The sequence below is a fragment of the Anoplophora glabripennis genome, unplaced genomic scaffold, assembly GCF_000390285.2.
Source record: "Anoplophora glabripennis isolate ALB-LARVAE unplaced genomic scaffold, Agla_2.0 scaffold303, whole genome shotgun sequence".
NCBI lineage: Eukaryota > Metazoa > Arthropoda > Insecta > Coleoptera > Cerambycidae > Anoplophora > Anoplophora glabripennis.
The window spans coordinates 410,694-437,839 of record NW_019416416.1 but is presented as its reverse complement, the minus strand read 5'-3'; the positions used below and the strand labels follow the sequence as shown (position 1 = coordinate 437,839).

At 31.1% G+C, this 27,146-nt stretch overlaps 1 protein-coding gene across 1 annotated transcript in view; it reads left to right on the top strand.

The window, feature by feature from the left end:
* Window positions 1-2,598: 2,598 nt before the first annotated feature.
* Window positions 2,599-27,146, top strand: part of LOC111691507 — a 29,830-nt gene continuing 5,282 nt past the window's right edge. Inside the window, exon 1 of the mRNA XM_023454492.1 lies at window positions 2,599-2,785. Within this exon, the coding sequence (XP_023310260.1) occupies window positions 2,599-2,785 (187 nt within the window). The remainder of the gene's footprint in view (window positions 2,786-27,146) is intronic.

Sequence of the window (27,146 nt, the reverse complement as noted above, 5' to 3'; positions counted from 1 at the left end):
ACGACGCCACACAATTATTTACATATTCCAATAACATAACCTCATTACTGATTTGAGGCTGGAAATCTGTTGGGTTGGTACTTCCGAACTTCACGAAGAAATTGACGAAGATTAGAACATGTTCTGGTTCGTCAAGAACTTGATGAATAAATTCATGAAGTTATTTGACAGCAGATTTGGTGCATTACACTTGTCCAATTTCTTGATGAAGCGACTTCATGAATTAATTGACTAATAAATTGTCAATGTAAAACAGTTATAAGAAATAGTGCAGGTTCCACGAACTTGGAAAAATATTTCTCAGCTAAGCCATTGCATGAACCAGATAGCTTGTTTATTCAGCTACAATTTCCTTTTTTTTTTAAATTTTTCATCGAAATATGGTACTTTTAATGGAAAGGGATCCTTTTGTCTTCAATCATCGATATCTCGGCGACAAATGGTCGTACAGAAAATTGAAGGACAGTTTCGAAAACTGGAATAAATTAAAAAACAGGAAAAAAGGGTAATTTATGATTTTTTACTAAATTGACGGCTAAATTAGAAATATTCACGAAATGACTAATCTTAAGCATGACTTTTACAGTCGATATACCCAGAAGAACCGTGTGAAGTTTCATCTCGATCTAGCGAACCGTTTCTTTGTTTCAGTCAAATTTTTGAAAAAAATTAAAGTCACGTTTTTTGAGCTTAAGTACTTCATAATCATGATTAAAATGGAAAAAAGTTTTTTGACGTTGTCACGCATTTTTACCGCAAATAACGTTTAAATTGTTGAAAAAAAAAAGATTTTTTTTTCAGAGAAGAAAAAGGATAGTTTTGAAAAAAAGTGATTACAGACTGCACAAAAATTAATTAAAAATTTGTCTCATAAAACGGTATGAATCGGGGTCGAAAACTCGTTTGGGTCATCAATTTTAATTTTAATTTTAATTTAATTAAAAGTTGATGAACAGAAGCATAGGACGAAAAAGCCTAATCGTGCTGCAAATAATTGGATTTTGTTTTCTTCAATGTCCGAAAGATTTTCCAAAAAAAAAACAAAAAAAAACTTTTTCCAAAATTTTTCTCATTTCTTTTTTTTTTCATCAATTTAAACATTATTTGCGGTAAAAATGTGAGAAAACCTCAAAAAATATTTTTATTCCATTTTAATTATGATTATGAAGTGTTTAAGCTCAAAAAACGTGACCCTTTAATTTTTTTTCAAAAGTTTGACTGTTTAAAACAAAGAAACGGTTCGTTAAATCGAGATGAAACTTCACAGGATTTTTCTGGGTGCATCGAACTGTAAAAGTCATACTTAACATTAGTCATTTCGTGGTTATTTCTTTATTTTTCAAAAAAAGTTTGAAAGCTTGAGAGCTCTTCTATATGTGACTAAATTTTCAAGTATCTAAGGGCCTTGGTTTTTGCTGTGCAAAAATTTGAAAATTTGCAATATTTTTTCAAAATCTAGATTGCAAAATTATTATGCAAAATCTATCGAACCGATTTTGATGAAATTTGGTGTGATAATTATACATAACATGAAGTTTTTTTGAGCCAAGTATAAATACCCAATTTAAATACCCCAAAAAAATTCCCTAAAAAGTATTGTTTTTAACCCCGTTTTTGCGATTTTTTCGATTTTTACCATAATAAACATGATTCATTCGATTTGTAACTAGACATGTATTGTAAAAAATTTAATTGCAAATATTTTTTTCCTCTTCCATTGTCGCCTAAAATCAACGCTTGAAAAGATACATAATTAAATAGGAAGAAAAATATGACATTTTTCGAATTTTTTTAACATATTGTGCCGCCAAAAGTTAAGCCCACGTTTTTTTTATGCGCATAGAAAAATTTTCATTTCTAGTGATATTTGAAAGCCAAAAAGCCAAAAATCTCCGTGGATATACGATTCACCCAAATATGGCTTTTTGAAACAGATACTGTCTGGACTATTATATTGATGGTAAATTTCGTTTAAAAGGTCTCCAAAATGCCACGTTGTAATAATATTATTTCTCTCTTTCGCAATTGTAAAATAAATGACTAATAGAAGGTGCCTATAAAAAATTAAAATGACCTAAATTACACCAAATTCCGTATTGCTGCACTGCACTGCTGGGCAATTTGTCAACAACTTGTCAAAATCTGAGATTTATTGCCCAGTGGCCCAATGCGGTTGTGTTAGATTTCGTTTGCCCGCGTTCGCATTCTTCAACTGGGCGTATACATTTCTACCACCTCCGCGTTTATTTCGTCAAAACCTGGTTAAATAAATATGGGAACAAGTTTTTCAAATATTTCAATGCCGAGTTGCTGCGTCAGCGACCGCACCTGGTACATACAGCCAACGTGTTGGTTCTTCAATTGATATCAGAAAGACGAGGTGTTGGTAAATAAAATTCGGTAACGCAACAGCAATAGAATAAAATTGTAGTACGATTTTAAAATTAAAGAGCAACATTGTTAGTTGAGTTCCATTCTTATCTGTTGCGTATCCTATTACGAAAGAATCGTTATCCCTGCAACGGGATAACTTCTGGAGTAGCAGGAACTTGTTGCACGTTCCCGTATTTACTACGACTTACACCTGTGGACACCTACATGGGCCACGATGCGCACCGCCTGGCTATAAAAGCGTGGAGACCGCGGGGCCAAACCATAGCTCCCGCGGACACTAGGCGCAGCCTGAAAGTGACTGAAACTCCTGAAGTCGCCCGAGGCCGAAGTGCAAGAAGGCTTCTTGTCGCGAGTGCTGTGGTGTTTTCAGTGTGCATCCTGCTTATTGAACGTAAGGATAACGTAATGATAAAGTTTTTATAAAGGGTGTTTGTCTTAAGCCGTTCCATAGTTTTGGATTTTGTTTCATGAAAATGATAAAAAAGTTGCCGGGGATTTTTATTCAGGAATTGTTTTCGCGCAGGGTGTTTAAGTTGAGTGGAATGATCAATTTACAGATTCATTATTTTTGTCCGATGAAAAATTAAATACTGATAACCATTATATAAAAAATTTTCAATTGGAAAGTTATGTGGCAAGTATCAAAACGTATTTATAATCGTGGAAGATATAAAAAATATATTTATTTCTATCAATTCTTGAGTTAATTGAAAAAGAAAAAACAATTTTTGTAATTTAAATGTTTTATGTGCCTTGGTCTTACCTCCAGTATTGTTATTAGTAAGAGAGTAAAACTATTTGCTTGCTCTATTCCCAGTTACATTAATAAAATTCACTTTTATAAATATATTCATGGTATCTTTTTTGGGAAAATTATTGCAGTAACATCATTGAAATGTTCATTGTTAAGAAATATTATCTAGAAAAAAACTAAGCATACATGTCATTTATGCAAATATTCAATAGATTTGAAAAATGTAAAAAGAGTTCCTTTTAAAAAACATAACATGAAAAAAATACTTATGCGATAATTTGCAATTGTTTTTTCTGTGAATTTTTGCATCCCTCAAAACATGCTTCTATAGAAAACTTTTTTATTAAAGTTAAAAATTAATAAGTGCATTCAATTACATCACAACGCTTATCTTTTTACTTTTCTTTCTATGAAAAAATGATAAAAATCAAAGCTGTAGGAAATTACTTATAAAAAGACAATTGACTTTCGGGTTCCGAATATATAAACCAAACTTTTATTTTATTTTTAAATGGAACATCCTGTATATTTGTCGCTTGTTAGAGTCCTCCCCTTTTTCTGACTAAAGTGATACATGTATGCTTGCCATATTGAGGCTGTTACAAATTCGCTTCTCACTACAGGTATCTCGGAAACGGTAAGAGATACGAAGTAGCTTACATAAATGGGTGCAAAGTTGCGTAATCAGGGGACCAACATTATACCTCTAAAAAAATCAAGGCTAACATGATTAGTTTTCAAAATATTTGAAAAAAAACCGAAATTTTGGAAATCCGTTTTTGTTTCATTTCAGTATTGTTTTTGAGGTGATATTGAAAAAGAAGAACACTTTCTCATGTCCACTTTTTGCCCTCTATCGAATGGCATAGTCAAATTTTATATGTAACGTTTCATCTCTCCAGAACCATCATCATCTTCATTCTTTTAAATACGACCCTACAAATTGTATTACATTTTTTGCAAGCCTTCATGACCCTCATTACTGTACTGCCTCATCCCGAATCAGATTCAGACGTTTTGTCTCGAAAAATTCATCTTCAGTGTATTCGTTCCAAATTTATCTAAATTTTTTCTTTAGATTTCTTTGTTTATTGAATTATCGTACACTGTAGCGTTAGACTATGTGAAATCTATCTAGTTATTTAAACTATTACCACCACGCATTAAAATAAAACATTATTAGAGGTTTATTCCCCTGTCCATAGTTATTTCTAGGCTTCTCGAGTGCTCAAAATTCAAACAAATTCCGATTTATTTCTTCCATGATATTCATACAAATACATCTGACATATTCTTTCATAGTTGCGGTTACAGATATAATAAATTCCGATAAATATTACACTGATCTTCATTTTCAACCTTTGCCATAATGAAAATGTTTTTGAACAATTACTGAAACTTTTTAAAAAATAATATTCAGTTGGCGTTTTGGTTGTTCATGTGTATTTTTAAAAATTAATTTTTAATGATAAAATTAAAATTGTAATAAGTGACCAAGTGATGGGAATAGTTAATAACAAAAAATGTTTCATTGTAACACGTGGTGGTAATAGTTTAAATAACTAGATGGACTTCACAGAGTCTAACGACACTTACAGCATACGATAATTCAATAAACAAAGAAATCTAAAGAAAAAATTTAGATAAGTTTGGAACGAATACACTGAAGATGAATTTTTCGAGAGAAAACGTCTGAATCTGCTTCGGGTTGAGGCAGTACAGTATTGAGGGTCATGAAGACTTGCAAAAAATGTAATAACATTTCCAAGGTCGTATTTAAAAAAAATTAATATGATGATTGTCCTGGAGAGATGAAACGTTACATATAAAAATTGACTATGCCATTCGATAGATGGCAAAAAGTGGCCATGAGAAAGTGTTCTTTTTTTTCAATATTACCTCAAACAAGGCTGAAATGAAACAAAAACGGATTTCCAAAATTTCGGTTTATTTTTTTCAAATATTTCGAAAACTAATCATGTTAACATTGATTTTTTAGAAACATAATGTTGGTCCCCTGATTACGCAACTTTGCACCCATTTAAGCTACTTCGTACCTCTTATGGTTTCCGAGATCCCTGTAGTGAGAAGCGAATTTGTTACAGCCTGTATTTGCTTTGAGAGTGTGTGCAATATTTTGGTTTATTTACTGACCTCTCACATTGGATAAATTCAATATTGCCATGAAACCGTTGTATATTTTTGTGCTTTCTGCTATTTTTACTAAACAGATATTTATGTACTTTATTATGAAAAAATGCTATACTATAAAATATGCTTTAGACTAACTTCGTTGCATAGAAATGCAAAGGATATTTTTGTAGTATTTTTTCTTATGAATGAATTTTATGAGCCTCAAGAACAATTTGATCTCATGAAGTTCTTTATATGGGGATTATAAAAGGTAAAATAAACAAAGAAAAATCTAATAATTTGTACGACCTTTGTGAGAAAATACATATTAAACGGAGTTACTACTATCAATAAAGAGAGTCACAAGGTATTATAAAAACTTGCATTGAATAGGATGAAGGTATTATAAAACATCTACATAAGCTATATTGTTTCTTAATAAGGAATTGTAAAATTTATTCAGTAAATTTAACAGTGGAAAACATACGTAGTGATTCCATGGCAATCTTGACTGTATGCTAGATCAGTATAATAGAAACCATAATATACAGGGTGATTCACAAACGGTCACCAAAAATGAAGCATCGTATTCTCTGGTGAATTTTAAGGGGTCTTTCCTAAAAAGTTTTTATCTAGGACGCTTTGTTAAAAAGATACAGGGTGTCAAACTTTAAAAAATTAATTTTTGTTTTTTTTAATCATTTAAAAACTAGTAAGTGAAATAATTTGAAACTGGGCACAAGTATTTATGTAAACATTGTCCAAAACCTTAGGCCTTTTCCTAAAATTTATTAGCTTCAGTTACGGAGATGTACAGGGAATCGGGGTATATTTTTCTAAGTAAAATAGTACGTCACTGCTTTACGGTAACAATCATGATATTTTCGGATTCATCTTTTAATTTTCTATAAATTACTACTTTCTTATGCTTTTCGAAAAAAGCTTGATTTTCGAGTAAAACCAGATCTCAACCCGCTGGATTTCTTTTTGTGGTGTGATGTTAAACGGCTGGTATACAGTGAACAAATTAATACACCTGAGCATTTAGAAGAAAGAATAAATAATGCTGTTCATCAGATTAAAACAACAATAAATTTCAAACAAATTACATTTTCGTTAGTATGTCATTTAAGTAAAACGTAATTTTTTATACACATTCAAATACAACAGCTGTCAAATAACACAATGACAGTACAATAATGACGGCTCCTTTAGAACAGCACAATTTTTGTTTAATTTCCAAGACCTTAATTGCCATATTAGCTTCTTTTAGTTCCTGCCGACTACAGATTATTTTCGTTGTTTTTGCTGATTGTTCTAAAACGGCTACTCCAAAAAAGAAATGTGACATAACATTTATTTTCTATTTAGAATTTGAAGGTTTGTCAAATTATGTTAAATAATAGAGTGTTGCCATTTAAAAAAATATCGTTTTAGTAGCTACTGCAGAAATCTGGCAACACCGGAAAGAATTATGTGTTAATTTTTCTTAATCGCGTTATTTCCTACAACTTTGCATTTGGAAGTATGTACTAGTCTATAACTTTAAATAAAAAAGTTGGCCTATGTCAGGATTAAAAAAATAACACTGTATTGTAATCAGAAAAACTAGAAAAACCAAAAATTAATTAATATACAGGGTGTTCTAGTTTGGTTATATCTTCGACATGCAAGTCAATTATTGTTTTACAACCGCAACAAAATTTCCTAAAACTTTCGTCTCTACCATTTTTTCCTAAATAAGAAGGTAAAAAGCTAAGAATGTTTTGTGAATGACCCTGTATAAACTAAGTCAGTAATAAGAAAAAATTTAAAAGCGGCAGAATTATCCCACACGGATCGTTGTATAAAATTTATTTTAAAAAGCCTGTACTTCTGAAAATAATTTCTCAATCATAAAACTTTATTTTGATGGGAAATAACTACCAATTTATTTATAAACCTACTTTAAATGTTATTGGTTTTGCTCGTTGTTCTATTTGCTTGTAACAACTTGTATAATTTAACACTTATTCTAGGTAATAATTAAAGTTTTGTTATTTCATGAAAGACCGAACATATCAAAATGATACGATCTACATATCAAATTTTTAATCTAACTTTTAACGCCAAAAATTTTCTTTAAACGAATAAAAAAGTAATATGCCGAAACACGAGACCGTTAATTTCTTTTTGCTTAATTCAAAATCTGACGATAAACAAGCAAGTACAAAATTTCATCAAAACAACAAAATGTCATTTACGTTTCAAAAGCTCATAAAAAAGTTAATAAACATTCTTATTACTAAAATGGCTAACGGTCACATTCAATTTTGGAAAAGATTACTTTCTCACTCAAAACAACCCACAAGTTTTTATTAAAAGTAATTCTCCCTACACATAGTCGGCTAAGTATTCCTACGTACTGGATCTAATTAATTAAATTACCATAAGTTGAATTTCTGCTACAGCGGAATACTGCTCGTTAACGCACGTGTAGGTGACATAGCAGGTACAACCAAAACAATAATTATTTTTAATGACTACGGTTCACTAAATCAGATAGTAGGGGACAAACAGTGATAGCTCCGTTAATGACAATAATTAGATATGTCCAGCGTGTTTGTTTGTACCTATGTGTTTACTGCTCTTCGCTATATTTTGTGTACAGGGTCTGAGAAAAGTTTTCAAGGGTATACCTGTTGTGCGTATCAATCAAACTCGAATTATCAACAGTAACTTGATTATTAAGGGGCAGAAACCCATTTTAAATTAGAACTAGGAAAAACTGAACAGAAACTTTCCAAAATATTTCATTAACATGTTTTTTTTTAATTTTTTTTATAATAATAATCAATCTATCAAAAGTTTTCGTCTGTTTAGACTTTAGTTTTCATGATTTACATGATAACTTTTTAGCATGGTGAAGTCACATCTGCAATACACTGAAATCTATATGAAAATAAATAATAAAATATCTTATATATGTCGTCATGCTTGAGGTGATATTGAAAAAAGAAGATCACTTTCTCATAGCCACTTAGTAATAGTTTAAATAATTAGATGGATTTCACAGGGTCTAACGACACTTACAGTGTACGATAATTCAATAAACAAAGAAACCTAAATGAATAAAAAATTTAGATTAATTTTGAACGAATACACTGAAGATGAATTTTTCGAGAAAAAAACGTCTGAATCTGGTTGGGGCTGAGGCAGTACAGTATTGGGGATCATGAAAGCTTGCAAAAAATGTAATTCTAGGGTCGTATTTAAAAAAATGAAGTTGGCGATGGTCCTGGAGAGACGAAACGTTACATATAAAAATTGATTATGCCATTCGATAGAGGGCAAAAAGTGGCCATGTGTTCTTCTTTTTTCAATATCACCTCAAACAAGACTGAAATGAAATAAAAACGGATTTCCAAAATTTCGTTTTTTTTTCAAATATTTCGAAAACTAACCATGTTAACCTTGATTTTTTAGAGACATAATGTTGGTCCCCTGATTCTGCAACTTTGCCCCCATTTACGCTACTTCGTACCTCTTACCGTTTCCGAGATCCTTGTAGTGAGAAGCGAATTTGTAACAGCCTGTATAACAGATACTGAATTAGGAGTACCTCAGGGCTCAATGCTTGGCCCACTTATTATCCTAATATTTATGAATGCCCTTCGATCGCATACTAGTGCAAAGTGTACAATATTATATGCAGATGATGTCACCATTGCAACAACGGTAAATAGTCCTGAAGAGCTTCGAAATTAATTTTTTTTTTTTTTTCGTAAAGAAATTGTCCCTCTCCAAATAATGGCGACAATCACAGTTCTGTAACCGAAGCTTCATAGTACTTTAATTTCTTAGGAATTTACATAATTTACAACATGATCTTGACTAGCCAAATCGGTTACATTTATAAAATAAGTTAAAAAAAGGGTTTGTTCCGAATTATAGTAAAGTGCAATAGCCATAGCACATTACTATAATTCAAAACAAACCCTTTCTTTAAAACTAAACCATGGCCAGCTAGATCACATTGGCTTTGTAGTACTAGTATGCCAAATCAACGAAATTTCGAAAAAGGTTTCTGTAATAGGCTCTTTTAGTGTGACATCACATATTTAGGCAACCCGCAACAAATTGTCATAGTTGAAATTGTACAGACCGAATCTGTCCCTTGTGTACTATTTACCTAGATACTATAAAAATGAACAACTCCGAATTAATTTATTTTTACAAGGATTTGGAAATATTTATTAACTTACAAAAAACAATATAATAGAACACTCCTAAATTTAAATAAAGTAAAAATTTAACATTAGCCGTGTTATTCTTAATGCTGATCCTTGGAAAGAATAGCCTCATACGCAGGTGTGCTCTTGTTGAAATGTTATCACTATTATTATTAGCGTATTTTCTCTTGTTTTTAATTTTGGCATTTTCTAGTTTTAATAAGTATTGTTATTGTTTTTCTTGTTAATGTACTGTATCAGTGTGTTTATCGAGTGTTTTTTCTTCAAGTGGTTTATTATAAACGTATTCTTAACCATAATCAAATTTTCCTTGAACGATAGCCTGTTGCGAGGATGCTTCACTGACATGAAATTATCTTTAATGCACATGCTCAGTAACATTGACATAATTTTAATGTATTAATTACTATAAAAGTCAATATTGTTCTATAAATTTAAAAATATGAATTCTATAATTCTATTAGTTTGTCACTTGGGGTTTAAAACTTCTTAAATATTTCAGATATTTCTAGAATATCGCAATATTTAAAGTCATGACAAAAGCCATTTTCTAGGCACTTATGTCCAAAGTACATAAGGAATATCGATTTAGTAAAAATATTGAGAAATTCTTCATGACAATGTGCACTATAGGATTGCCTATTATTTGGCGTATGTGACGTCACTACTAAAAAGGTCTATTGTTAATTTCGTTGTCATAACAAATGTGTAGTGTGGCAACGCCACTGTTACTTTCAGAAAACGCAAGTTTCATATTCAGGTAGTGTCAATCTTTCAAATTTCATTTTCACATTTATCTAATTTGTTTTAAAGAAAATTACCTATTTTTTATGTGCTATTTTAAAACTTTGATGTATACCAGATTTAGATCCACTGCAGTAGAAGATTTAAATATATTTTTCTCATTTCAATAAAACGAACCAGTACACAATACATATTACAATAAAATAGTGATGGCAGTAATTTATCAAAAATGTCCACAATGACTGGTTGATTTAAAAATATGACTATGGACTATTTAAAATGACCAATTTTTCCCTCATAATTTTATTAACATCGTTGTAAATAATGATTTAAAATTCAAATTAAGAAAGGTATAAGTACCTACTCGTATATGCAATGTATCATTTTTTTAAATTTAAAATCACAATAAAGTGAATTTTCAAAAACGTTCTTGAGTTTTCTGAAGTTTCTGTCTATATAAAAAAATATAAGAATTAAAACTGTTGAAGGTAGAAAGTTTTAGGTAAAAATTAAGCTTACATTCATATTTGAAGCTCTCTCTTATCAACAAGCAATCAAGTTATCATAAAAAATTGAACAAAAATCATTCTTAGAAAACACGTAATATTTTAAGGACTATTAATACTAAAGCACATGAGTTAATTGCTCTGTTTTGAAGAGAAGCAAATTTTTTTACGACTAATTTATTATGTCCCAAGCAAGTATCGGGATATTCGAAAACAGAATCGGATACTGTTTTAATTATTGACTTATACTCCACAGATATTTTTTGCTTTTGCGTGCATATAAACAGTTGCTGTTTTTTGTAATTTTCCATCACTAATTGAACTGGCTAATAGGCTGAATCTCATATAACAATCTATCCTATTCGTTTTAACAAGCCTCCATTTCCAGTAATTTTAGTAATTTTATCATTCAAAGTCAGTAAATGCTGAGAAAAAGGCGTTAGAGGCAGAGGGCTATTAATAATTTACTTGTTTTCACCAATTTTCCAAGAAAATTCTGCCAGCACTGATTTTCAATAATTGAATTAGTATACCCTTTGTAAAATTTGGCCACGTAATGGATTTTCAAAATAAAACAGTGACATTGTTACCATTCAAGCTGTAATTAGAAATCATCGTCACTTTATTATTCAGTTTCAAAGAAAACAACAATACAGTTTACTTAGTAGTAGTCCGTAGAATTCGATTAAGTGTACTGAAAATTTAATAAAGGCGGAAAGACTGCATTAATAAGCAGGGTAAGCTCGTTAGAGTTGCTCTGAAACTAAACACCTTTTATGGACTTTTTAGGCGTTTGAAATTTATTTCACTATTTTTAACATATTTACGTTTAATTTATATTTAAATTTGAGTCCCTGTTGCCGGTTAGTTGAGCAGGATTATGAAAATAAGGATTTGATTTAGCATACGACACCGAGCTGAAAGCTGTGTTGAACACTGTTTATTAATGCAAATATTAAATTAAAAGAGATCTGACAACGGACTAACAATTCTCACTGAAACACTTTGCGAGATTGGAGTTTTAGTCGAATATTACCTCTGGAAACAAACAGAAGCATTAAGCTTAAATGAAATCAAATACTTCAGAAGCTTCATGTTTAAAGAAAACTGTTAAAAATTTATTTCATCTGCAAAACGAAGGTAAACTTTTAGGTGCATGTTTTTGTTATTTTTGAATTTTCCGGTTGTTCTTGCTTTAACAAAAAAGCCCATAACATAGATGCCTATAACATAGATGCATATCTATCATCTCTTCAAATTAATATTCGTAATTCACACTGCTATTGAAAATAGTAAAGTAGCTAAAGTAATTTAAATAACCGTAAAAATGACAAAAAGAAGCTTAGAAGCTAGTTTACTTAACTCACTTGTACACTTATTATTGACATTAGTGATAGCCGATGTTTAATTTTATTTTGAATAGCACAAGCCTACTATGCGAAACTAAAATGAATGAAAATAAAATTGGATTTACAAGTTTTCTACAAACGTGTTTTTCTTAAAAATGGTTGCTTTAATCTAAATTTTACAAGTGACCAATTCGATAGACAATTGAACACTTTACACGGAAATATAGCCCATTTGACAAAATTAGCAATGGCGTAGCAAATATTTTTAAAAAAGGGTCACATTGACCCCGTCTCTACGACACTGCTGCTCATAAAATTTTGAGCAGTACATCAAACATTGGTCTTAAGGTGCTCACTAGGCATAGCAAATTTGAAATAGAAATGTTCAGGCATTTTAGAATTATTGCAGACAATGTTTAATTTTTTCAGAAACTTTGACGCCCTGTATCTCGTTAAGGAGGCATTTGCGACCCTATATTTATTAAGACTTCTCGTCTTAATTTTTCGTGTACCATCTACCCGATAAGTCTGTCAGCGGTTTTTTGAATCACCCTGTATACAAAGACTATGCATACCCTTCAGTTGCAAATAAATGCGCGTCAAACGAATAAACAAAATGACACAAATTGTTATAGCAACCTATTTTTATTTATCAGGCTACTTTGATTGAAATATGAATTTAAGTATGTAACTTCTAAACAAAAACGAATCAGACCTATGTTCATATAAAAAAAGATGTTTGAGATTTACCCAGCTACCATGCATTAAAGTTACAGCTTGTAGCTTGTTATACAGCTTGTTATACAGCTTGTAGAACACCCTGTATAAATTGAAGTAAAAACCCTCAAAGTTTAATGAATACACCTTCGGTGGATATGAGTGGTCAGTCCTACTAAGAGCTTTAGGTCTTCGACGCCAATGAGTATTCTGTAATTTTGACAAATGCTTTTGATTACCAGTAGAATTTCCAAGGAAAAAGATCTTTTACATTTTGTTCGAACAACGAGCCGTTTTAGAGTTCAGAAATTTCTTTTTATTTAAATGAGTTTACAACATGGTTAAATGTACCTAAATAGGAAATAATTTTAAAACTATTCGTTATGTAAAAACAGTTTATGGGAATATTTTGTCGAAGATGCGATTTTATATACAACGTATGTGCTACAAGCTCAAAAAGTTATTGGTGGTACTTAAAATTGTATTTTTAACATGTCCCCCTAAACTGTTTTTATGGAATATTAAATATAAATCTTGCAATATAATCTCCCGTTTATTCATTCACTTTTTTATTTGGCCTGCTTCTTGTGGTCTAAGACGCAAACATGGTTATTAAGAATTTACCACGTCCCTAAAACTCGTGTAAGTTTTTTTTACTTTTGAAGAGATGTTGACTTCCGCCTTTGCAAAGTACAAATATATCTCGAACCTATAGAAATTTCTGGTGAATAATGTACTATAAATAGGAATAAGGTCTGGCGTATGTTGTCCAAAATAATCAGTCGTACATTTTTTATAGGAACCAGTACAAATAAAAGACGCATGTATTGGAAACAACAACTCTCTGAAAAAAGAATTTGATACGTGAAATAATATTTTATTTAATTGTGGAATTGAGTTAGTTACTTAATTGCTTGGTGATCCTTATACAAAGTGATTATTATTTTAACATGTTTTCTATTTTTATTTTGGATAATTATTGTTAGTTTCACTATGAAGCTACTTTTTAACTTACTTAGATATTTAGCAATTGATAAGAATTTTTAATTTGCACCAGCTTAGGTACATATGTACGTACCTCTTAAGTAGGGCGTATTTATTCGTATATTTCAATGAATTTATAGCAGTCAGAACAAGGAAAAAAGCATATATGTAGTTTTTATGTTTATCGTTACATTTCCTGAATTTTCCACGCCTGTTAAATATACAGAAAATCGCCTACGGTACTAAAAACGTAATCACACCCCGCAAAATGCTTTTATGAAACTATTAACACGTGAATTAACCATAATTATTGGTTAATATTACAAACTTATCGACGAGACAGGAAAGGTACATTCCGATGTTAACATGGGTGTTCCGTGATTTTTCACTGCAAAAAATTAAAGGAATTCTTGTATTTAAAAATTTTGTCAGTCTTACTAAAAGTGCGATTCTTAAGGGTCGATCAGCCTTAAAGAAAATAAAAATATTCATACAATGTTTTTACGTATTATATACACGGTGTCCAGAAGCGAATGGGCCATACTACTAAGGTAGCTTCCTTGGGTGAAAGTTACAATTTGATTTCCGTCAAAATATATGGAACTTCAAAAATAAATATTCTATTCCACTTTTTAAGAGTTTTCAGATAGCAGAATACGATTATGAAGATATTTTTTACCTCAAACATAGAGGTCAGTAAGAACACCTTAAACATTTCATTTCATTTGTTTTTGCCATACTTTTTATTGATAGATATTGACAAATCGCATTATTCCATTCCAGTCTAATAAATTTGCATCTTAATTAAATATCTTTTATGATTTTGATCAACTTGTTACGTTTAAAGATCTATATCTCAGTGATTACTAGCCTTTTAATAAAGGTAAGTTGGTCTACATTACATCAATAGATGTCGAACGGTCGAACAAGGGTATAGAAACATACCTGATGATGCGATCTATAAGGGATTCCATCCAGATTGTGGAACCGATGGCAACGATACGTAAAACAATTTACGTATTTCACAATGATACAATGACATAAATCTTATAATCATTATTCACTTTATTTTGTGTTGATGATCCGCACCGCACGCCTTTGGTGCGCGGCCAATTATGACAGCTCTAGTGATGACTGTACTAAAATACATATTTAAATCGGTTTTACTTTGAAACGAAGCATTTTAGCGACGTGCAACAAGTATACATTTTTTACAATAAAAAAAATGAGGCTTCTTAAAATTCTTCATTTTATCAAAGTCTCTAACAAAAAATTATAGCAATTAGCATCCTCTGTTTCAAATAAATTGAGTCATATCCAGACTAGGTAGCCCAGAAACTTCTTCACATCAAATTTCATTGAAATATTTACAAAAGTTGTAGAGGTATCTTTAAAAAATTAATAACATAAAGGATTTTCTTGAAGACTAATAACTTTTTGAGGAAGCAAAGTTATGTCAAGGTAATTAAAATTAATGTAAAAGTAAGGTAAAAAGAAGGTAAAAGAAATGTAAAAGGTAATTAAGGTAAAATAGTGAATGGATTTTCACCTAAGGAAGCTACCCTTGACGTATAGCTCATTTGCCCCAAACGCCCTGTGTACATCATCTATACTTGAATAATTTAACAGCTATGTCTGACTTGTTTAAGAATTGAGACGCCTGCCATGATATTTATGGCTTACTTACCTAGTTTGATGTAGGTACCTTTGTGTAACAACCTTTTCACTAAGTAGGGGTAAGACAACCTATATAATGTGTTGTATCTATAATGTTATATCTTAGTTGTCAGTTTGTGGGTCATATCCGACAAAACATGTCGTTAGATAGACATGCCGATGTCTAGATCGTTCTTAAAAAAATCATTGTAAATGTATTAAGGGGTAACACCACTCGAGAGGTTGGAAAAAAGGTGATTTTCGATAATTTTCAAGGAACAATCGATAAAAGATGTTTTCAGGTATTATTTTGAATTTTTTCAAACGGTTCAAAGAGTCTTGGAACAAACATTTTCTGATACTATACAGGGTGTTCTCAAAGTTGAGTCATTTATTTTTACAACTGGTAGAACTTATAAAAAAAGTCGATTTTTCTCCCATCCAAAACTTTTTCCTATATTCTTCATATAATAAAGCATTGTTTGAACCATTTATCCAAAAATATATATTTTTTCAAAATTCTAGAAAATTTTTAAGTTCTAGTTCAAACAAATTCGAATTTACTTTCTAGAATCTTGTCAAAAATGTCAAATATAGTTAAATAATATTCTTTTACAGCAGAAATCAAGTTTTGCAATAAAAAATCTAATATATCTATTAAAATATCTTGTTCTAATGCCACTCTTGACAAACATCAACACGTAAAAAAGAATAAATATTAACAGAACACAGTTATATATGAAAAAAAAACACAATTTTGTGAAAAGAAACTTCAATTGATAAGATTTTTTAGAAAGAATTTTTGGATTTGTTAAAATTAGCTAAGTATAATAATTTGGTAGGAAGAGAAAATATTGATAACTTGAAATTGGTAAAAATTAGGTAGAAACAATTTTGTCTGGTATCTATGACTTTATTGGTTAAGACTTTTTAAGAATAATTTTTGAAAATGTTTCATTGGGATTAATACCTTTGCAATAAAAAGAATATAATTCGTTCGTTTCGTTTCACCTAAGCAAAACTGATGAGAACTTATAAGTTCGAAACCGGTATTTGACTGAAGATTCCCACAATATCATTAGCTAAAATCCTTGTCAGTATCGTCTAGTGTTCAGTTAGTTGCCTGTAGTTTCAGTTTTTAATATTTAAATTTGATGTGTCCACCCAGTCGTCTGTCGAAAAGAACAAAAACAAATCCGAAATTATGCCGAAAGATGCATAACACAAACACAGGCCTGTTATTCATACCTGTCCCTCTTGAGCCCATCAGATATTATTTCCTGAATGTATATTTTAATATTTATGATGCTATGCGTACAGATCGAACATTTGTATTCCTGTGTGTAAACAATGCTCTTTATACAAGCGAGTTATATTTAAAGGCAGATTTTTCAAAAGCATGAAATATGCATTGAAAGTGGAAGCTTTACATTTTTTATTATTCCTGCAAGAGTTCACAGGGGGATGTTTTGGTCTATTAAAATGGAAATGTATAAATAATAAATATATAAAACTGTATTCGAATATTAAGTATCTTAAAATAGCTTATACCTACACCAGTTTTTATTGCATTAAATTGAGTAAAACGATGTAAATATTTACGTAAAGCACACGCTAAAATTATGAAATATTTGACTTGCGGTATGGTTTTTTCATCCATCTATAATCCGTTTGTTTTCTCTTTTTTTACGGAACTTCGATTTCTAATGCTAATGCTAATGTTTCTTTGCACAAACTCGCTACCTAAAGTCACTCAATTTCAGTCTCATTTTGTTCAATTGTTTTTACGGTCCAAGCACACTTCACGAAATATTATTTTACACCCTAAAAACTTACAAACGCCTACGATTTAAAACCTTGACACCGTTATTTCCAATGTCCTCGGGAAACTGTTAATTAAATTTTTTCAATTTTAAATATTAAACGCTCTGAAAAGTGTCACGCTTTTCATTCAACCTCTGCAATTAGTCGGGATTGTTTTTCCTATAAAAGCTGTAGCAGGCTGTTGTTGACACATTGCTGAAATGTATACATATATCATTACTTTAATTAAAAAGAAAAATATTGTGCACAAATTATTTTCTATAAAGTATTCTTTTTTATGGCTTTGAAGGTGTATGAGTGTAGTATTTCCTAAACAGGAAAAGATACAGAGTTGATAAAATGACAGGAATATGAACATTTTCATACATTCAGTATTATGAACATAAATTGAAGAGAAGTTCCATTACTCCTGACATAAATGCCAAAAAGTAAGATAAAGACAATTTGATTAAAATAATAATAATAAATTTTTTAATTCTTCAGCAATGTTTCGATATCATGTGACAACATTCTTAGGTCACACAATTTGATGTCTTGTAGATACTACAATTGTAAACATTAAGATTAATGAAAGTCAAATATTTGTACCCGATATTGGCAAAATAAAAATATATCTTCATTTAAAATATCACTAGCCCTTAAATTATATCCGGAAATTTTTTCGAGGTCATGAATATACTGAAAATTTTCTAAAAACCAAAAAGAAAAAATCCTGGAATAATTTAAGTACATGCGATATTCGGTAAGAAAACTTTACACCAAAATTGTGAATAAAATTAAAAATCACTCCTGACGTTTTGAAGTTGAATCATTGAAATATCATTTCAGTAAAGAATATCAATCAGAAATTCGACAAGAAAATCGAGTTTTGCAGTGAAAGGATATACTGAATCTTCATAAACGATTACAAGCTACTAATCGCGTCCCTATAATATTTGAACATCGATGAATTGACGTTTTCTTTTTAACAATTTGGGCCGAAAATCAGTTTCTCCAATATATTGGAAAAACTATTGGTTTTAGAGAAAAGTGTTCAATAGACGAAATATGCATAATAAAAAGACCTGCAAAATGCCGCCTGATAGATTAAAATCTGATAAATTGTTTAAAAGTTATTTAAAAAAAAACATAAAAAAACGTGGAAAAACAGCATTTATTTAATTAACCACAACTTGGTTGTTATTTGTTTGAATTTTATAAATATGCTTAAAGGTAGTGAGTTTTATTATTCTTCAAAACTGGGCGAAAGATAGGCGCTGTGGGCCCAATAGTTTTTGCAAAATTCTATTTATTTATCCCAAGGACGTCGCCAGCCGATGGGCTAAAGAAGGGCAAGATAAGAGAGAGGACGGGAGAAATATAAATTATAAGTAGAAATAAGTACAGTGAATACATTTTTTTTTAGAAATATATTTAATTAAACCCTTTTTAATACAAGAAAACATAAAAAAATATATAAATAAACGAATCATTAATATTGGAGACAACAATATTCAATGTTGGTTGCCTAAGCTCGGCGGCACGTGATTTGTAAACATTTATGAAGGCTGTGTATAGAATAAACGAGTCTTTGATTGTCGAGCAATTAGCCAGCATTTTGGGAGGTTGTGCTTTTAATATGAAAAGAAATTGTGAAAATGATAGAGGAAATATCATTAAAACAATGTGGAACTCCACAGCAAAACAGTTACAGGAAATGTTTTTGAAAAATGTAAAACTAAGTTCTATCCATTTCCTGAATTTGTAACTAAATAACGTTTTAAAATATCATTTGGCTACAAGATACAGTGCCAAATTGTACACACATAGGATTCTCCAAGAAGAATCCAAAATTAAATATATAGTTTTAGATCTTTCAATTCAAGCTAAAGACTTATTCCTGAAATATCCGGAAAAGAATATAAAATTTTAATTCAGAATGAAGGTAATTCTTTCGTACCAAAATGTCAAAATGTATCATTTCCAAATAACACTGGTTACATAGAATGAGAAGTACTGTACATTGAATAAATGTTTATTAAGTGGTTCTACTACTAGTTTTTTAACAAGTTTCTTCACAACCATACTTGACTGCAATTATATTGATCAAACCAACAGTGCCACTAACTATAGTAGGATCATATTCGATGCAAAGTAATAAATCATTGCCTGTCAAGGGAACCAATGAAGTACGCCTTTAAGGGTTTTACAAATTGAATAATTTCTTTATACATTATGAAGGGACGAGGGGATCAGTTCAGGTCTGGCACCCTTGTTGCTACAAAAATTCCTTTATTCTCATAAACTATTTATTTTAAATGTAATTTATTATAAATCCAATTTGTTTCCTAAATTCCACATATGTACTACATTTTACCTCTGTACGCGCCACTGTTGTTTACTTGTTTTTTGGAAGCGCTCTCTAATTGACGGCAAAGCTCGCCAGGTTAGTATTTGACGTATAACCGACCAGTTCGTACACTCGATGCACCTGGGCGACTACAGCTACTACCAGAACACAGTGCGTATGCAGCGGTATTTCAGATTTTACATTGAATTTCATTTTAAATTTGAAATGATTTATCTTACGCCTCCTAAAAATGATGACACGATTTTCCTTTGATAAAAGGCCGACAATTTTTTGCTCTACTTTGCATCGTATACGATCCTACTATAGAGTGGAGTTCATTAAGGGGAAATATTAATTTAATGTTAATCATTATTCAGTAAATGCAAACACAAACTATAAAACAATTATTATTGTCAGTAAATATTGAGAGTCATCAGTGACATTTACATATGAATAATATTAATAAAACATGTACATTATACGCACCTATGTATATGTAGAAAATCACGATTAAAAAGAATGTTATAAAATTAATTGTATTTAGGTAGTGCTATTTCCTTTGGTTCTTGGATTTCCCTATAATTTTCTTCGACATACTGAAAATTCAAGATTATTCTCAGGGTGGAAATAAATTATTAATTAACGGATATATTAATTATAGGCAAATCTCAAGAGTGTGCTTCTTCAACTAGACAAGAATTTCAAGCTATGAGTAAACAAAACAACAAGCAAGAGCTTTCACACTTAACTTCCGTAATAAATGAAATCCACTTAAACTTGTTAATACACGTAAAACTTATATTTCCATGAAGGTAAGTCTTCATGAAACTATTTTGAAATTGAATTATATCCCACGCCACCACAACTGAATTCAAATAATTAAAAGTAAATATCTTAAGACTTGAGTGATTCTTGGAAATGGCAACGCATTTAAGTACATACATATAACGGTTTTTTAATCTTCTAGCATTTAAATTTTTTAATGTATTTTATCATTTTAGTGCTGTTTGTATCTTTACTTCATTTGACGATGATGCAAAATGTCTTCTAAGAATATAATCAGTATTGCAGGAAAAATAAAATAAAATTTGATAAAATCTGGTATGTAGTTTAAAGCAAAATTATATAGAACAAGAACACAAGCTACAAGTTAGTTTACTGACACCTAAATATTTAATTGAGTCAGAGTCAGTTCTATAGTGTCATTAATGAATATTGCATATAGCAATGGTCCAAGAATGAAGCCGTGAGGTACTCCAAAAGTTATATTTATTTCTTACAAAACAAAGAAAAAACTATATTCTACATATTGTGCTCTATTAGTCAAATACAGTATGCAAAATTCAAAAACCAAGAGAGATGAGAACAACTCGTCGTTGAAAAAGTAGATTTTGTTGACCTGAGCACCTGAGTACGTAAAATAGAATAAATCAATTCCACCTAAGAGACATTCTTCTGTAACTCTGCAACTGTAAAATTTATAAAAAACTGATGTTAATAAAAGTTGTTTGGAATCATGTGGGCCATGTAAAGATAATATTTTCAGCTTTACAGGGTGTTCCAATTCGCGTGGGCGCTACATAACTTTGTTATTTTTAACGAAACACCCTGTATATTATTGCGTTTTTGAATTCCTTGGTTAATATTAAGTAGAATTTATTAAATGTACATGGTGTTTAATATTTACCGTTTTAGAGATAATCAGTTGTTAAAAAAAAATAGTTTCAGCTCTCTAAATGAGGGTAGATAGCGTCTAAACCATAAGAGTTAGAAACCTACATTTTATAGTCTCACGAGTTGAAAAACTGTTTTTTCGAACGGAATAACCAATTTTAATTGTGATGGGTCAATGCAAAATTGAATGCCCCTTCGCCTGATATAAGGTTGTTCATACTTATCTTTAACAGTTCTTTTTCTAGTCCGAAAAAGTAGCTATGTAACAGCGCCAAGAAAGCCTTGCAAAACCACTTTTCTCTAACATTTTATCAGGCCTGGGACTGACTGTGTTAATATTTACTGGCATGTTTAAAAAGTGGTTTGACAAACAAAAATAATCCACTAACAACAACTAAAACAAAACGCAAAACGAAATACACTGAAACTCGGAACACAACAAGGAGAAGAATATTTAGTCCGCTGATTTACATCAATTGCTCGAAGTGTTCTCCATTTTGATTTAGACACAAAGAGTGCTGAAATCGTGATTTTTTTCAAATTTCGAAAACGGTAAGTTTTAAACATCATGTACATTTAATACCTAATATTAACCAAGGAATTCAAAAACGCAATAATATACAGACTGTTTCATTTAAAATAACAAAGTTATGTAGCGCCCACACGAAATGGAACACCCTATAAAGCTAAAAATATTTTCTTTACATGGACCATATGATTCCAGACAACATTTATTAAAACCATTTTTTTTATAAATTTTACAGTTACAGAGTTACAGAAGAATTCCTCTTAGGTAGAACACCCTGTATGTTAAAATCGAAGTATTATTCTTTAGTTTCCTCGTCTATTAAAAAATCTCAAACATAAGTTTGAATAATCCGTATAGGAACCCAAATTACATCGTACGAGAGATCAACAAAAGATTATAATAAAGTAATTCCGTCTCAAGCGCTAGATTCAAGTTGTCTAAAGGCATTATTGGAGAATCGTATATCGCAAAACGGGATAAAGGTTTCTATCTTAATTTACATATACTATATTTGGGTACGCTTTGAACGAATTACTTATTCAAGGATTAATATACCTTAATGCCAATGTCTAAAACTGTGTTTTATATTCCGAAATTGCAGTCTTGTGCCATACCTCCACTTTTCTACGTGTGGGTAATAAAAATGATGACAGTAAACATACAAGATTTACGCTAGGAGTTTTGTTTGCAACTTCTTCGTCTAATTTAGGGAGTAAATTTGATTTAACTTTTGTGGGGCTATGCCCATTGAACCACTGGAATCACATTATTTTTGTGAAACGTAAAATGTCAGTGTAACTCATCAATTTTGGTGCTTTGTTTCTGTGTGAAAAATTTAATGAAGGTGGAAGTAAACGTGTAAAGAAATTTTTAAGACAAATTGAGACTGTTGGAGTTATGTATTTACGTAATATGTGGGATATAGGCATTATTACTGCACCTACTTGTGTTATAATCACTTTGCTTCGTCGTATAATCACATAAGTGTGGTAATAATGTAGTATCCACTTGCGTACATTTTATCTACAATTATCGAGAAAATTAGTAATAATAATTAATACTATCATTTATATTCTAATACGCCATAATATAAAAATCAAGTATTGAATAGAAAGGTTATCGATGACCATTTTTGTTACTTTAGCAACCGGATGTAAATATAGTTGAGAGCCTGTTTTACAGATACAAATTATTATAAGTTGAAAAAAATTGTTTTTCGACGACCCATATCTTAAACATCATTGAACCCATAACGATGTATTCTTATACGAGGGTGGTCTGAAAAGTTTCCGACCTCAACATGAAGATGGCAGCACTCGTAAATAAAAGCTAGCGAATTTCGTTGTTCATCTGTTGACAGTTACTCACCAAAGTTTCAGCCATTTTGGACGCACAGTTGTTATGTAACAGTCGTTTGAGTGAGTTGATGTGAGTGTTTTTATGAAAATGTACAAAATCGAGTATCGAACTGTCATTAAATATTTGTTTTTGAAATTAAAGTGAGAGAGATAGCAGAGGTTATGAACGTGTTTGTCACATACTAAATCAACATTTAAACATGAGAAAGCTGTCCGCGCGTTGGGTGCCGCGTTTGCTCACGTAGACCAAAAACGTGTTCGAATGAACATTTCTAACGCTCTGTTGGCGCAGTTTAGGCGCAATAAATCCGAGTTTTGGCGCCGATTAATTACTGTAGATGAAACTTGGATACACCATTATACGCCCAAAACAATAATACAGTCCAAACAGTGGACTGCAAAGGAGGAACCGGCTCCAAAAAAAGCAAACACTGTTTTTTCAGCTGGGAAAGTGATTGCGACTGTTTTTTGGGATAGTCATGGAGTTATTTTAATCGATTATCTTCAAAAAGGAAAAACCATTGCAGGAGCATACTATGCATCATTACTTGACAAGCTGAACGCAGAACTTGCGGGAAAATGGCCACATTTGCAGAAAAAGAAAATCCTGTTTCACCAAGACAACGCACCGTCTCACACCTCAGCGGTTGCCATGGCGAAAATCCAAAAATTACGGTTTGAACTGCTTGAGCATCCGCCTTACTCACCAGATCTAGCCCCAAGCGACTTCTTTTTGTTCCCTCCTCTAAAAATTGCGCTCGGAGGACAGAGATTTTCGTCAAATGAAGAGGCAGTCACCTTCGTGAACAATTATTTTGCAGAGAAAAACGCCAAGTACTATTTGGACGGGTTACAGAGATGGGAGCATCGCTGGGAGAAGTGTGTAAAGTTACAAGGAGACTATGTTGAAAAATAAAAAATAAAAATCTGAAAAAATGTCTTGTATCTCTGTTAGATCGGAAACTTTTCAGGGTTACTAAAGGTGCTGATGGCTTACTAGTTCTTTTCTAAAAAAATCACTAGTACATTTTTTTTAAATCGACCCCCTATTTCAATCTCAGAATCGGACGCCTTTGACTACAATCAAATATGAAGACTCACTTTATAGGCACTATCAAAGTTTCAAAATATTCGGACATCAGGTGAGTGGGATATCAGGGTGGCTCCATGAAAAGTACGACACATTGCTTTCTAAATATTTACCATAAATTATGTCAAGTGGTTGAATCTGAGGCAATATTTACAAACATAATGTGAAACACAACAATGAGAATGACAACTACCTCTGAAAATAAAGTAAACTAATTCCACCACAACTTCCCCTTCACTATTTTAACTAAGTAGTAATATTGGGACTTGGAGTCCCATTTATACATATAATCCGAGTCAGAACAGCTCAGATTAACCCTAACAGAAACCCACGTTGAAAGGTAATGGCGACAAATGTAGGCTTATGTCTCTTAATTAAATGTATATGGCTTTTGTTACATTGAGGGGGGGTTTCATTTATGATATTTACGCAAAACATGGCAACTAAAGGCACATTTCATGTAGAGCTTTGTCACCACAACAAATAAGGGATGCATTTTAATATTACGGCGAGTATTTGGGCATATGTTTCTGGTTTACTTGCTAAAATAATGTTGTTTGCTGGTATACTAGTCCCCATTTTTAAATTAAAATGAGATAATGAAAAATACGGTCCCTTTTATTATACAGGATGTCCCATTTTAATCGATCGCCCCGAATAACTTTGCAGAATAAATGTTTAACCCTTGAATGACTCCCAAATTTAACTCCCAGGCTCAAGGTCAGACCCACAATTAAACCTTAAATCATGGCCACGGTAGTTTGTGCGGAATTTGCAACAAAAATTAATCAACCTTTACCATAAAATGTAAACATTTCAGTGAAAAAGCTGATTTGACTTTCAGTCTCTATAGGGATCAATCTGACCCTAGATCAAGTACACATCTTTGACCGTAAGAGTTCCTGCTCTTTCCATTTCTGGACGAAATAAATCGGGTTTCCATTTAAAATTCTGAAGTTATCCTCAAAATGACCCCTAAGTTTGACCCCTGAGTCAAAACCAAGACCATTATCGTACGGTCCCCATAAAATCTTACAACATTTGTTCTGGCAGTTTTTCAATCGAAGGTCATCTTGCCAAGTTAAAATGGGACTCCCTGTATAGTGTTTTTGGCTACATAATGAATGTGCCGTTCAGTATCAAAAAACATGCTATATCATTCTATAGAATTGAATGTAGGATTTTCGACTTATCACGTGGAAAAGTATCTAAGTAACAGGAAGCAAGAGAAATAACTAAATCATATTAGGATTAATCCAGGAAATGTCGGCTTCTTTATAAATTTATTATTACTGTTATATCAAATCATCATTCTCCACAACTAATCCAACAACTCTTAAATATATTTAGTATCGGAAGTTAATTCTAAGAATTTTATCAGTGCTACTTTGGAATATTTAGGGTGGTTTGTAACTTTATTATTCCCTATACCCTACATAATTTATTGCAAATTTTTTTATATAAAAGTTGTTTATGGTACGCTACCAACTAAATATTAAAAATATTTATAATTACCTTTTTTGACAGAGATTAATTAGGTAATAATATTTCAGAATATTGATGATGTTCGTACTTTTGTAGGAAATCCGTTATATATACTGTGAAGCCTGAAAGGCAATTTCTAACAAAATCTAGGATATTGATTTCACCAGCGTAGATATTTTTCATTTTAAGAAAAATTTCTAATACGTTTTCTAATATGGAAAATGTCTTTCAAAATGTATGTCAATTCCCGTTTAAAAATTGCTTCGACTTTAACATTGTAATTTCTTTAAAAATTTATTTTTCTCGCTGCATAGATAATGCAGTTTGTTACTATATTTTCAAAATAAATTTGATTTCTTATGCCTTCATTTTATTTGATGAATACAGAGTGGCCCTTTTTGTTACCACTATTTTGAATGGTCAATCAGTTTTTTCCTAAAAATTAATTTTTGAAGATCTCAAAGAACCATGCAACTTTCATTTAGATCAGATTTATTCCACAAAGTTAAAAAAATAAAAATTATACTTTTTTCCGTTTTCTGTTAATTTTGTGGTAGCATTTTGAATAAAGACTTTGGAACTGTCAAATATATTTACGACAATTTTAGTAGGTACTGATTAGGAATCTGGATAGGTTTGTTATGATAAAAATTTGGATATTGGAAAAATTTTTAATATTGGTTAGGATTCTGGAATGGCTTTGCTTAATTGATATATTTAACTTTAAATTTATTTCTCGGAATCTATCTTTATTCTTAAAACTTTATTTCTATGCCCTGTATACTTAGACAGGGTATACACAGGGTGTATCACGAAGAGGGCCAAGTAGAATTATCTCAAAAAGTAGTCAAAATTGCAATCTGAGTTGTATACAGGGGTTTATCAAGAAGATTTATTCAATGAAACTAGTGTCAACTTTCTCGTACTTCCGATTATATGGAAGTCATCATCAACTCTTATTTTAAATGGCACACTCTGTATATTTTTGCATTTTTTAATTCTACGGTAAATTCTATAGACTAATATGTGACAGTTCTCAAGTTATTATCAATTTTCAAAAAAAATTGAAGGACGCAAGTGATTTTTGAAAACAGAATAACTCCGACATTTAGCTTTATCTATTAATGAAATTTGGCATGGATAATTTAAAAGCAATGGAATACAACCAGTTTATGTCAAATTTACAAAAATTCAAAGTAAGAACGTATAGACGTTTAATGTTGAATTTACTTAAGTATTTCAAATGGTACACCCTGTATATTATTATATTAATGGATGCACAATTAAATTTACTTTAAAATGATACTACACTTCCATATATCCAAAGTTAACAGTTTTTGTGTAAATTGGAAATTATTCACTAGTGTGAAGACGCCTAAGAAAATAAT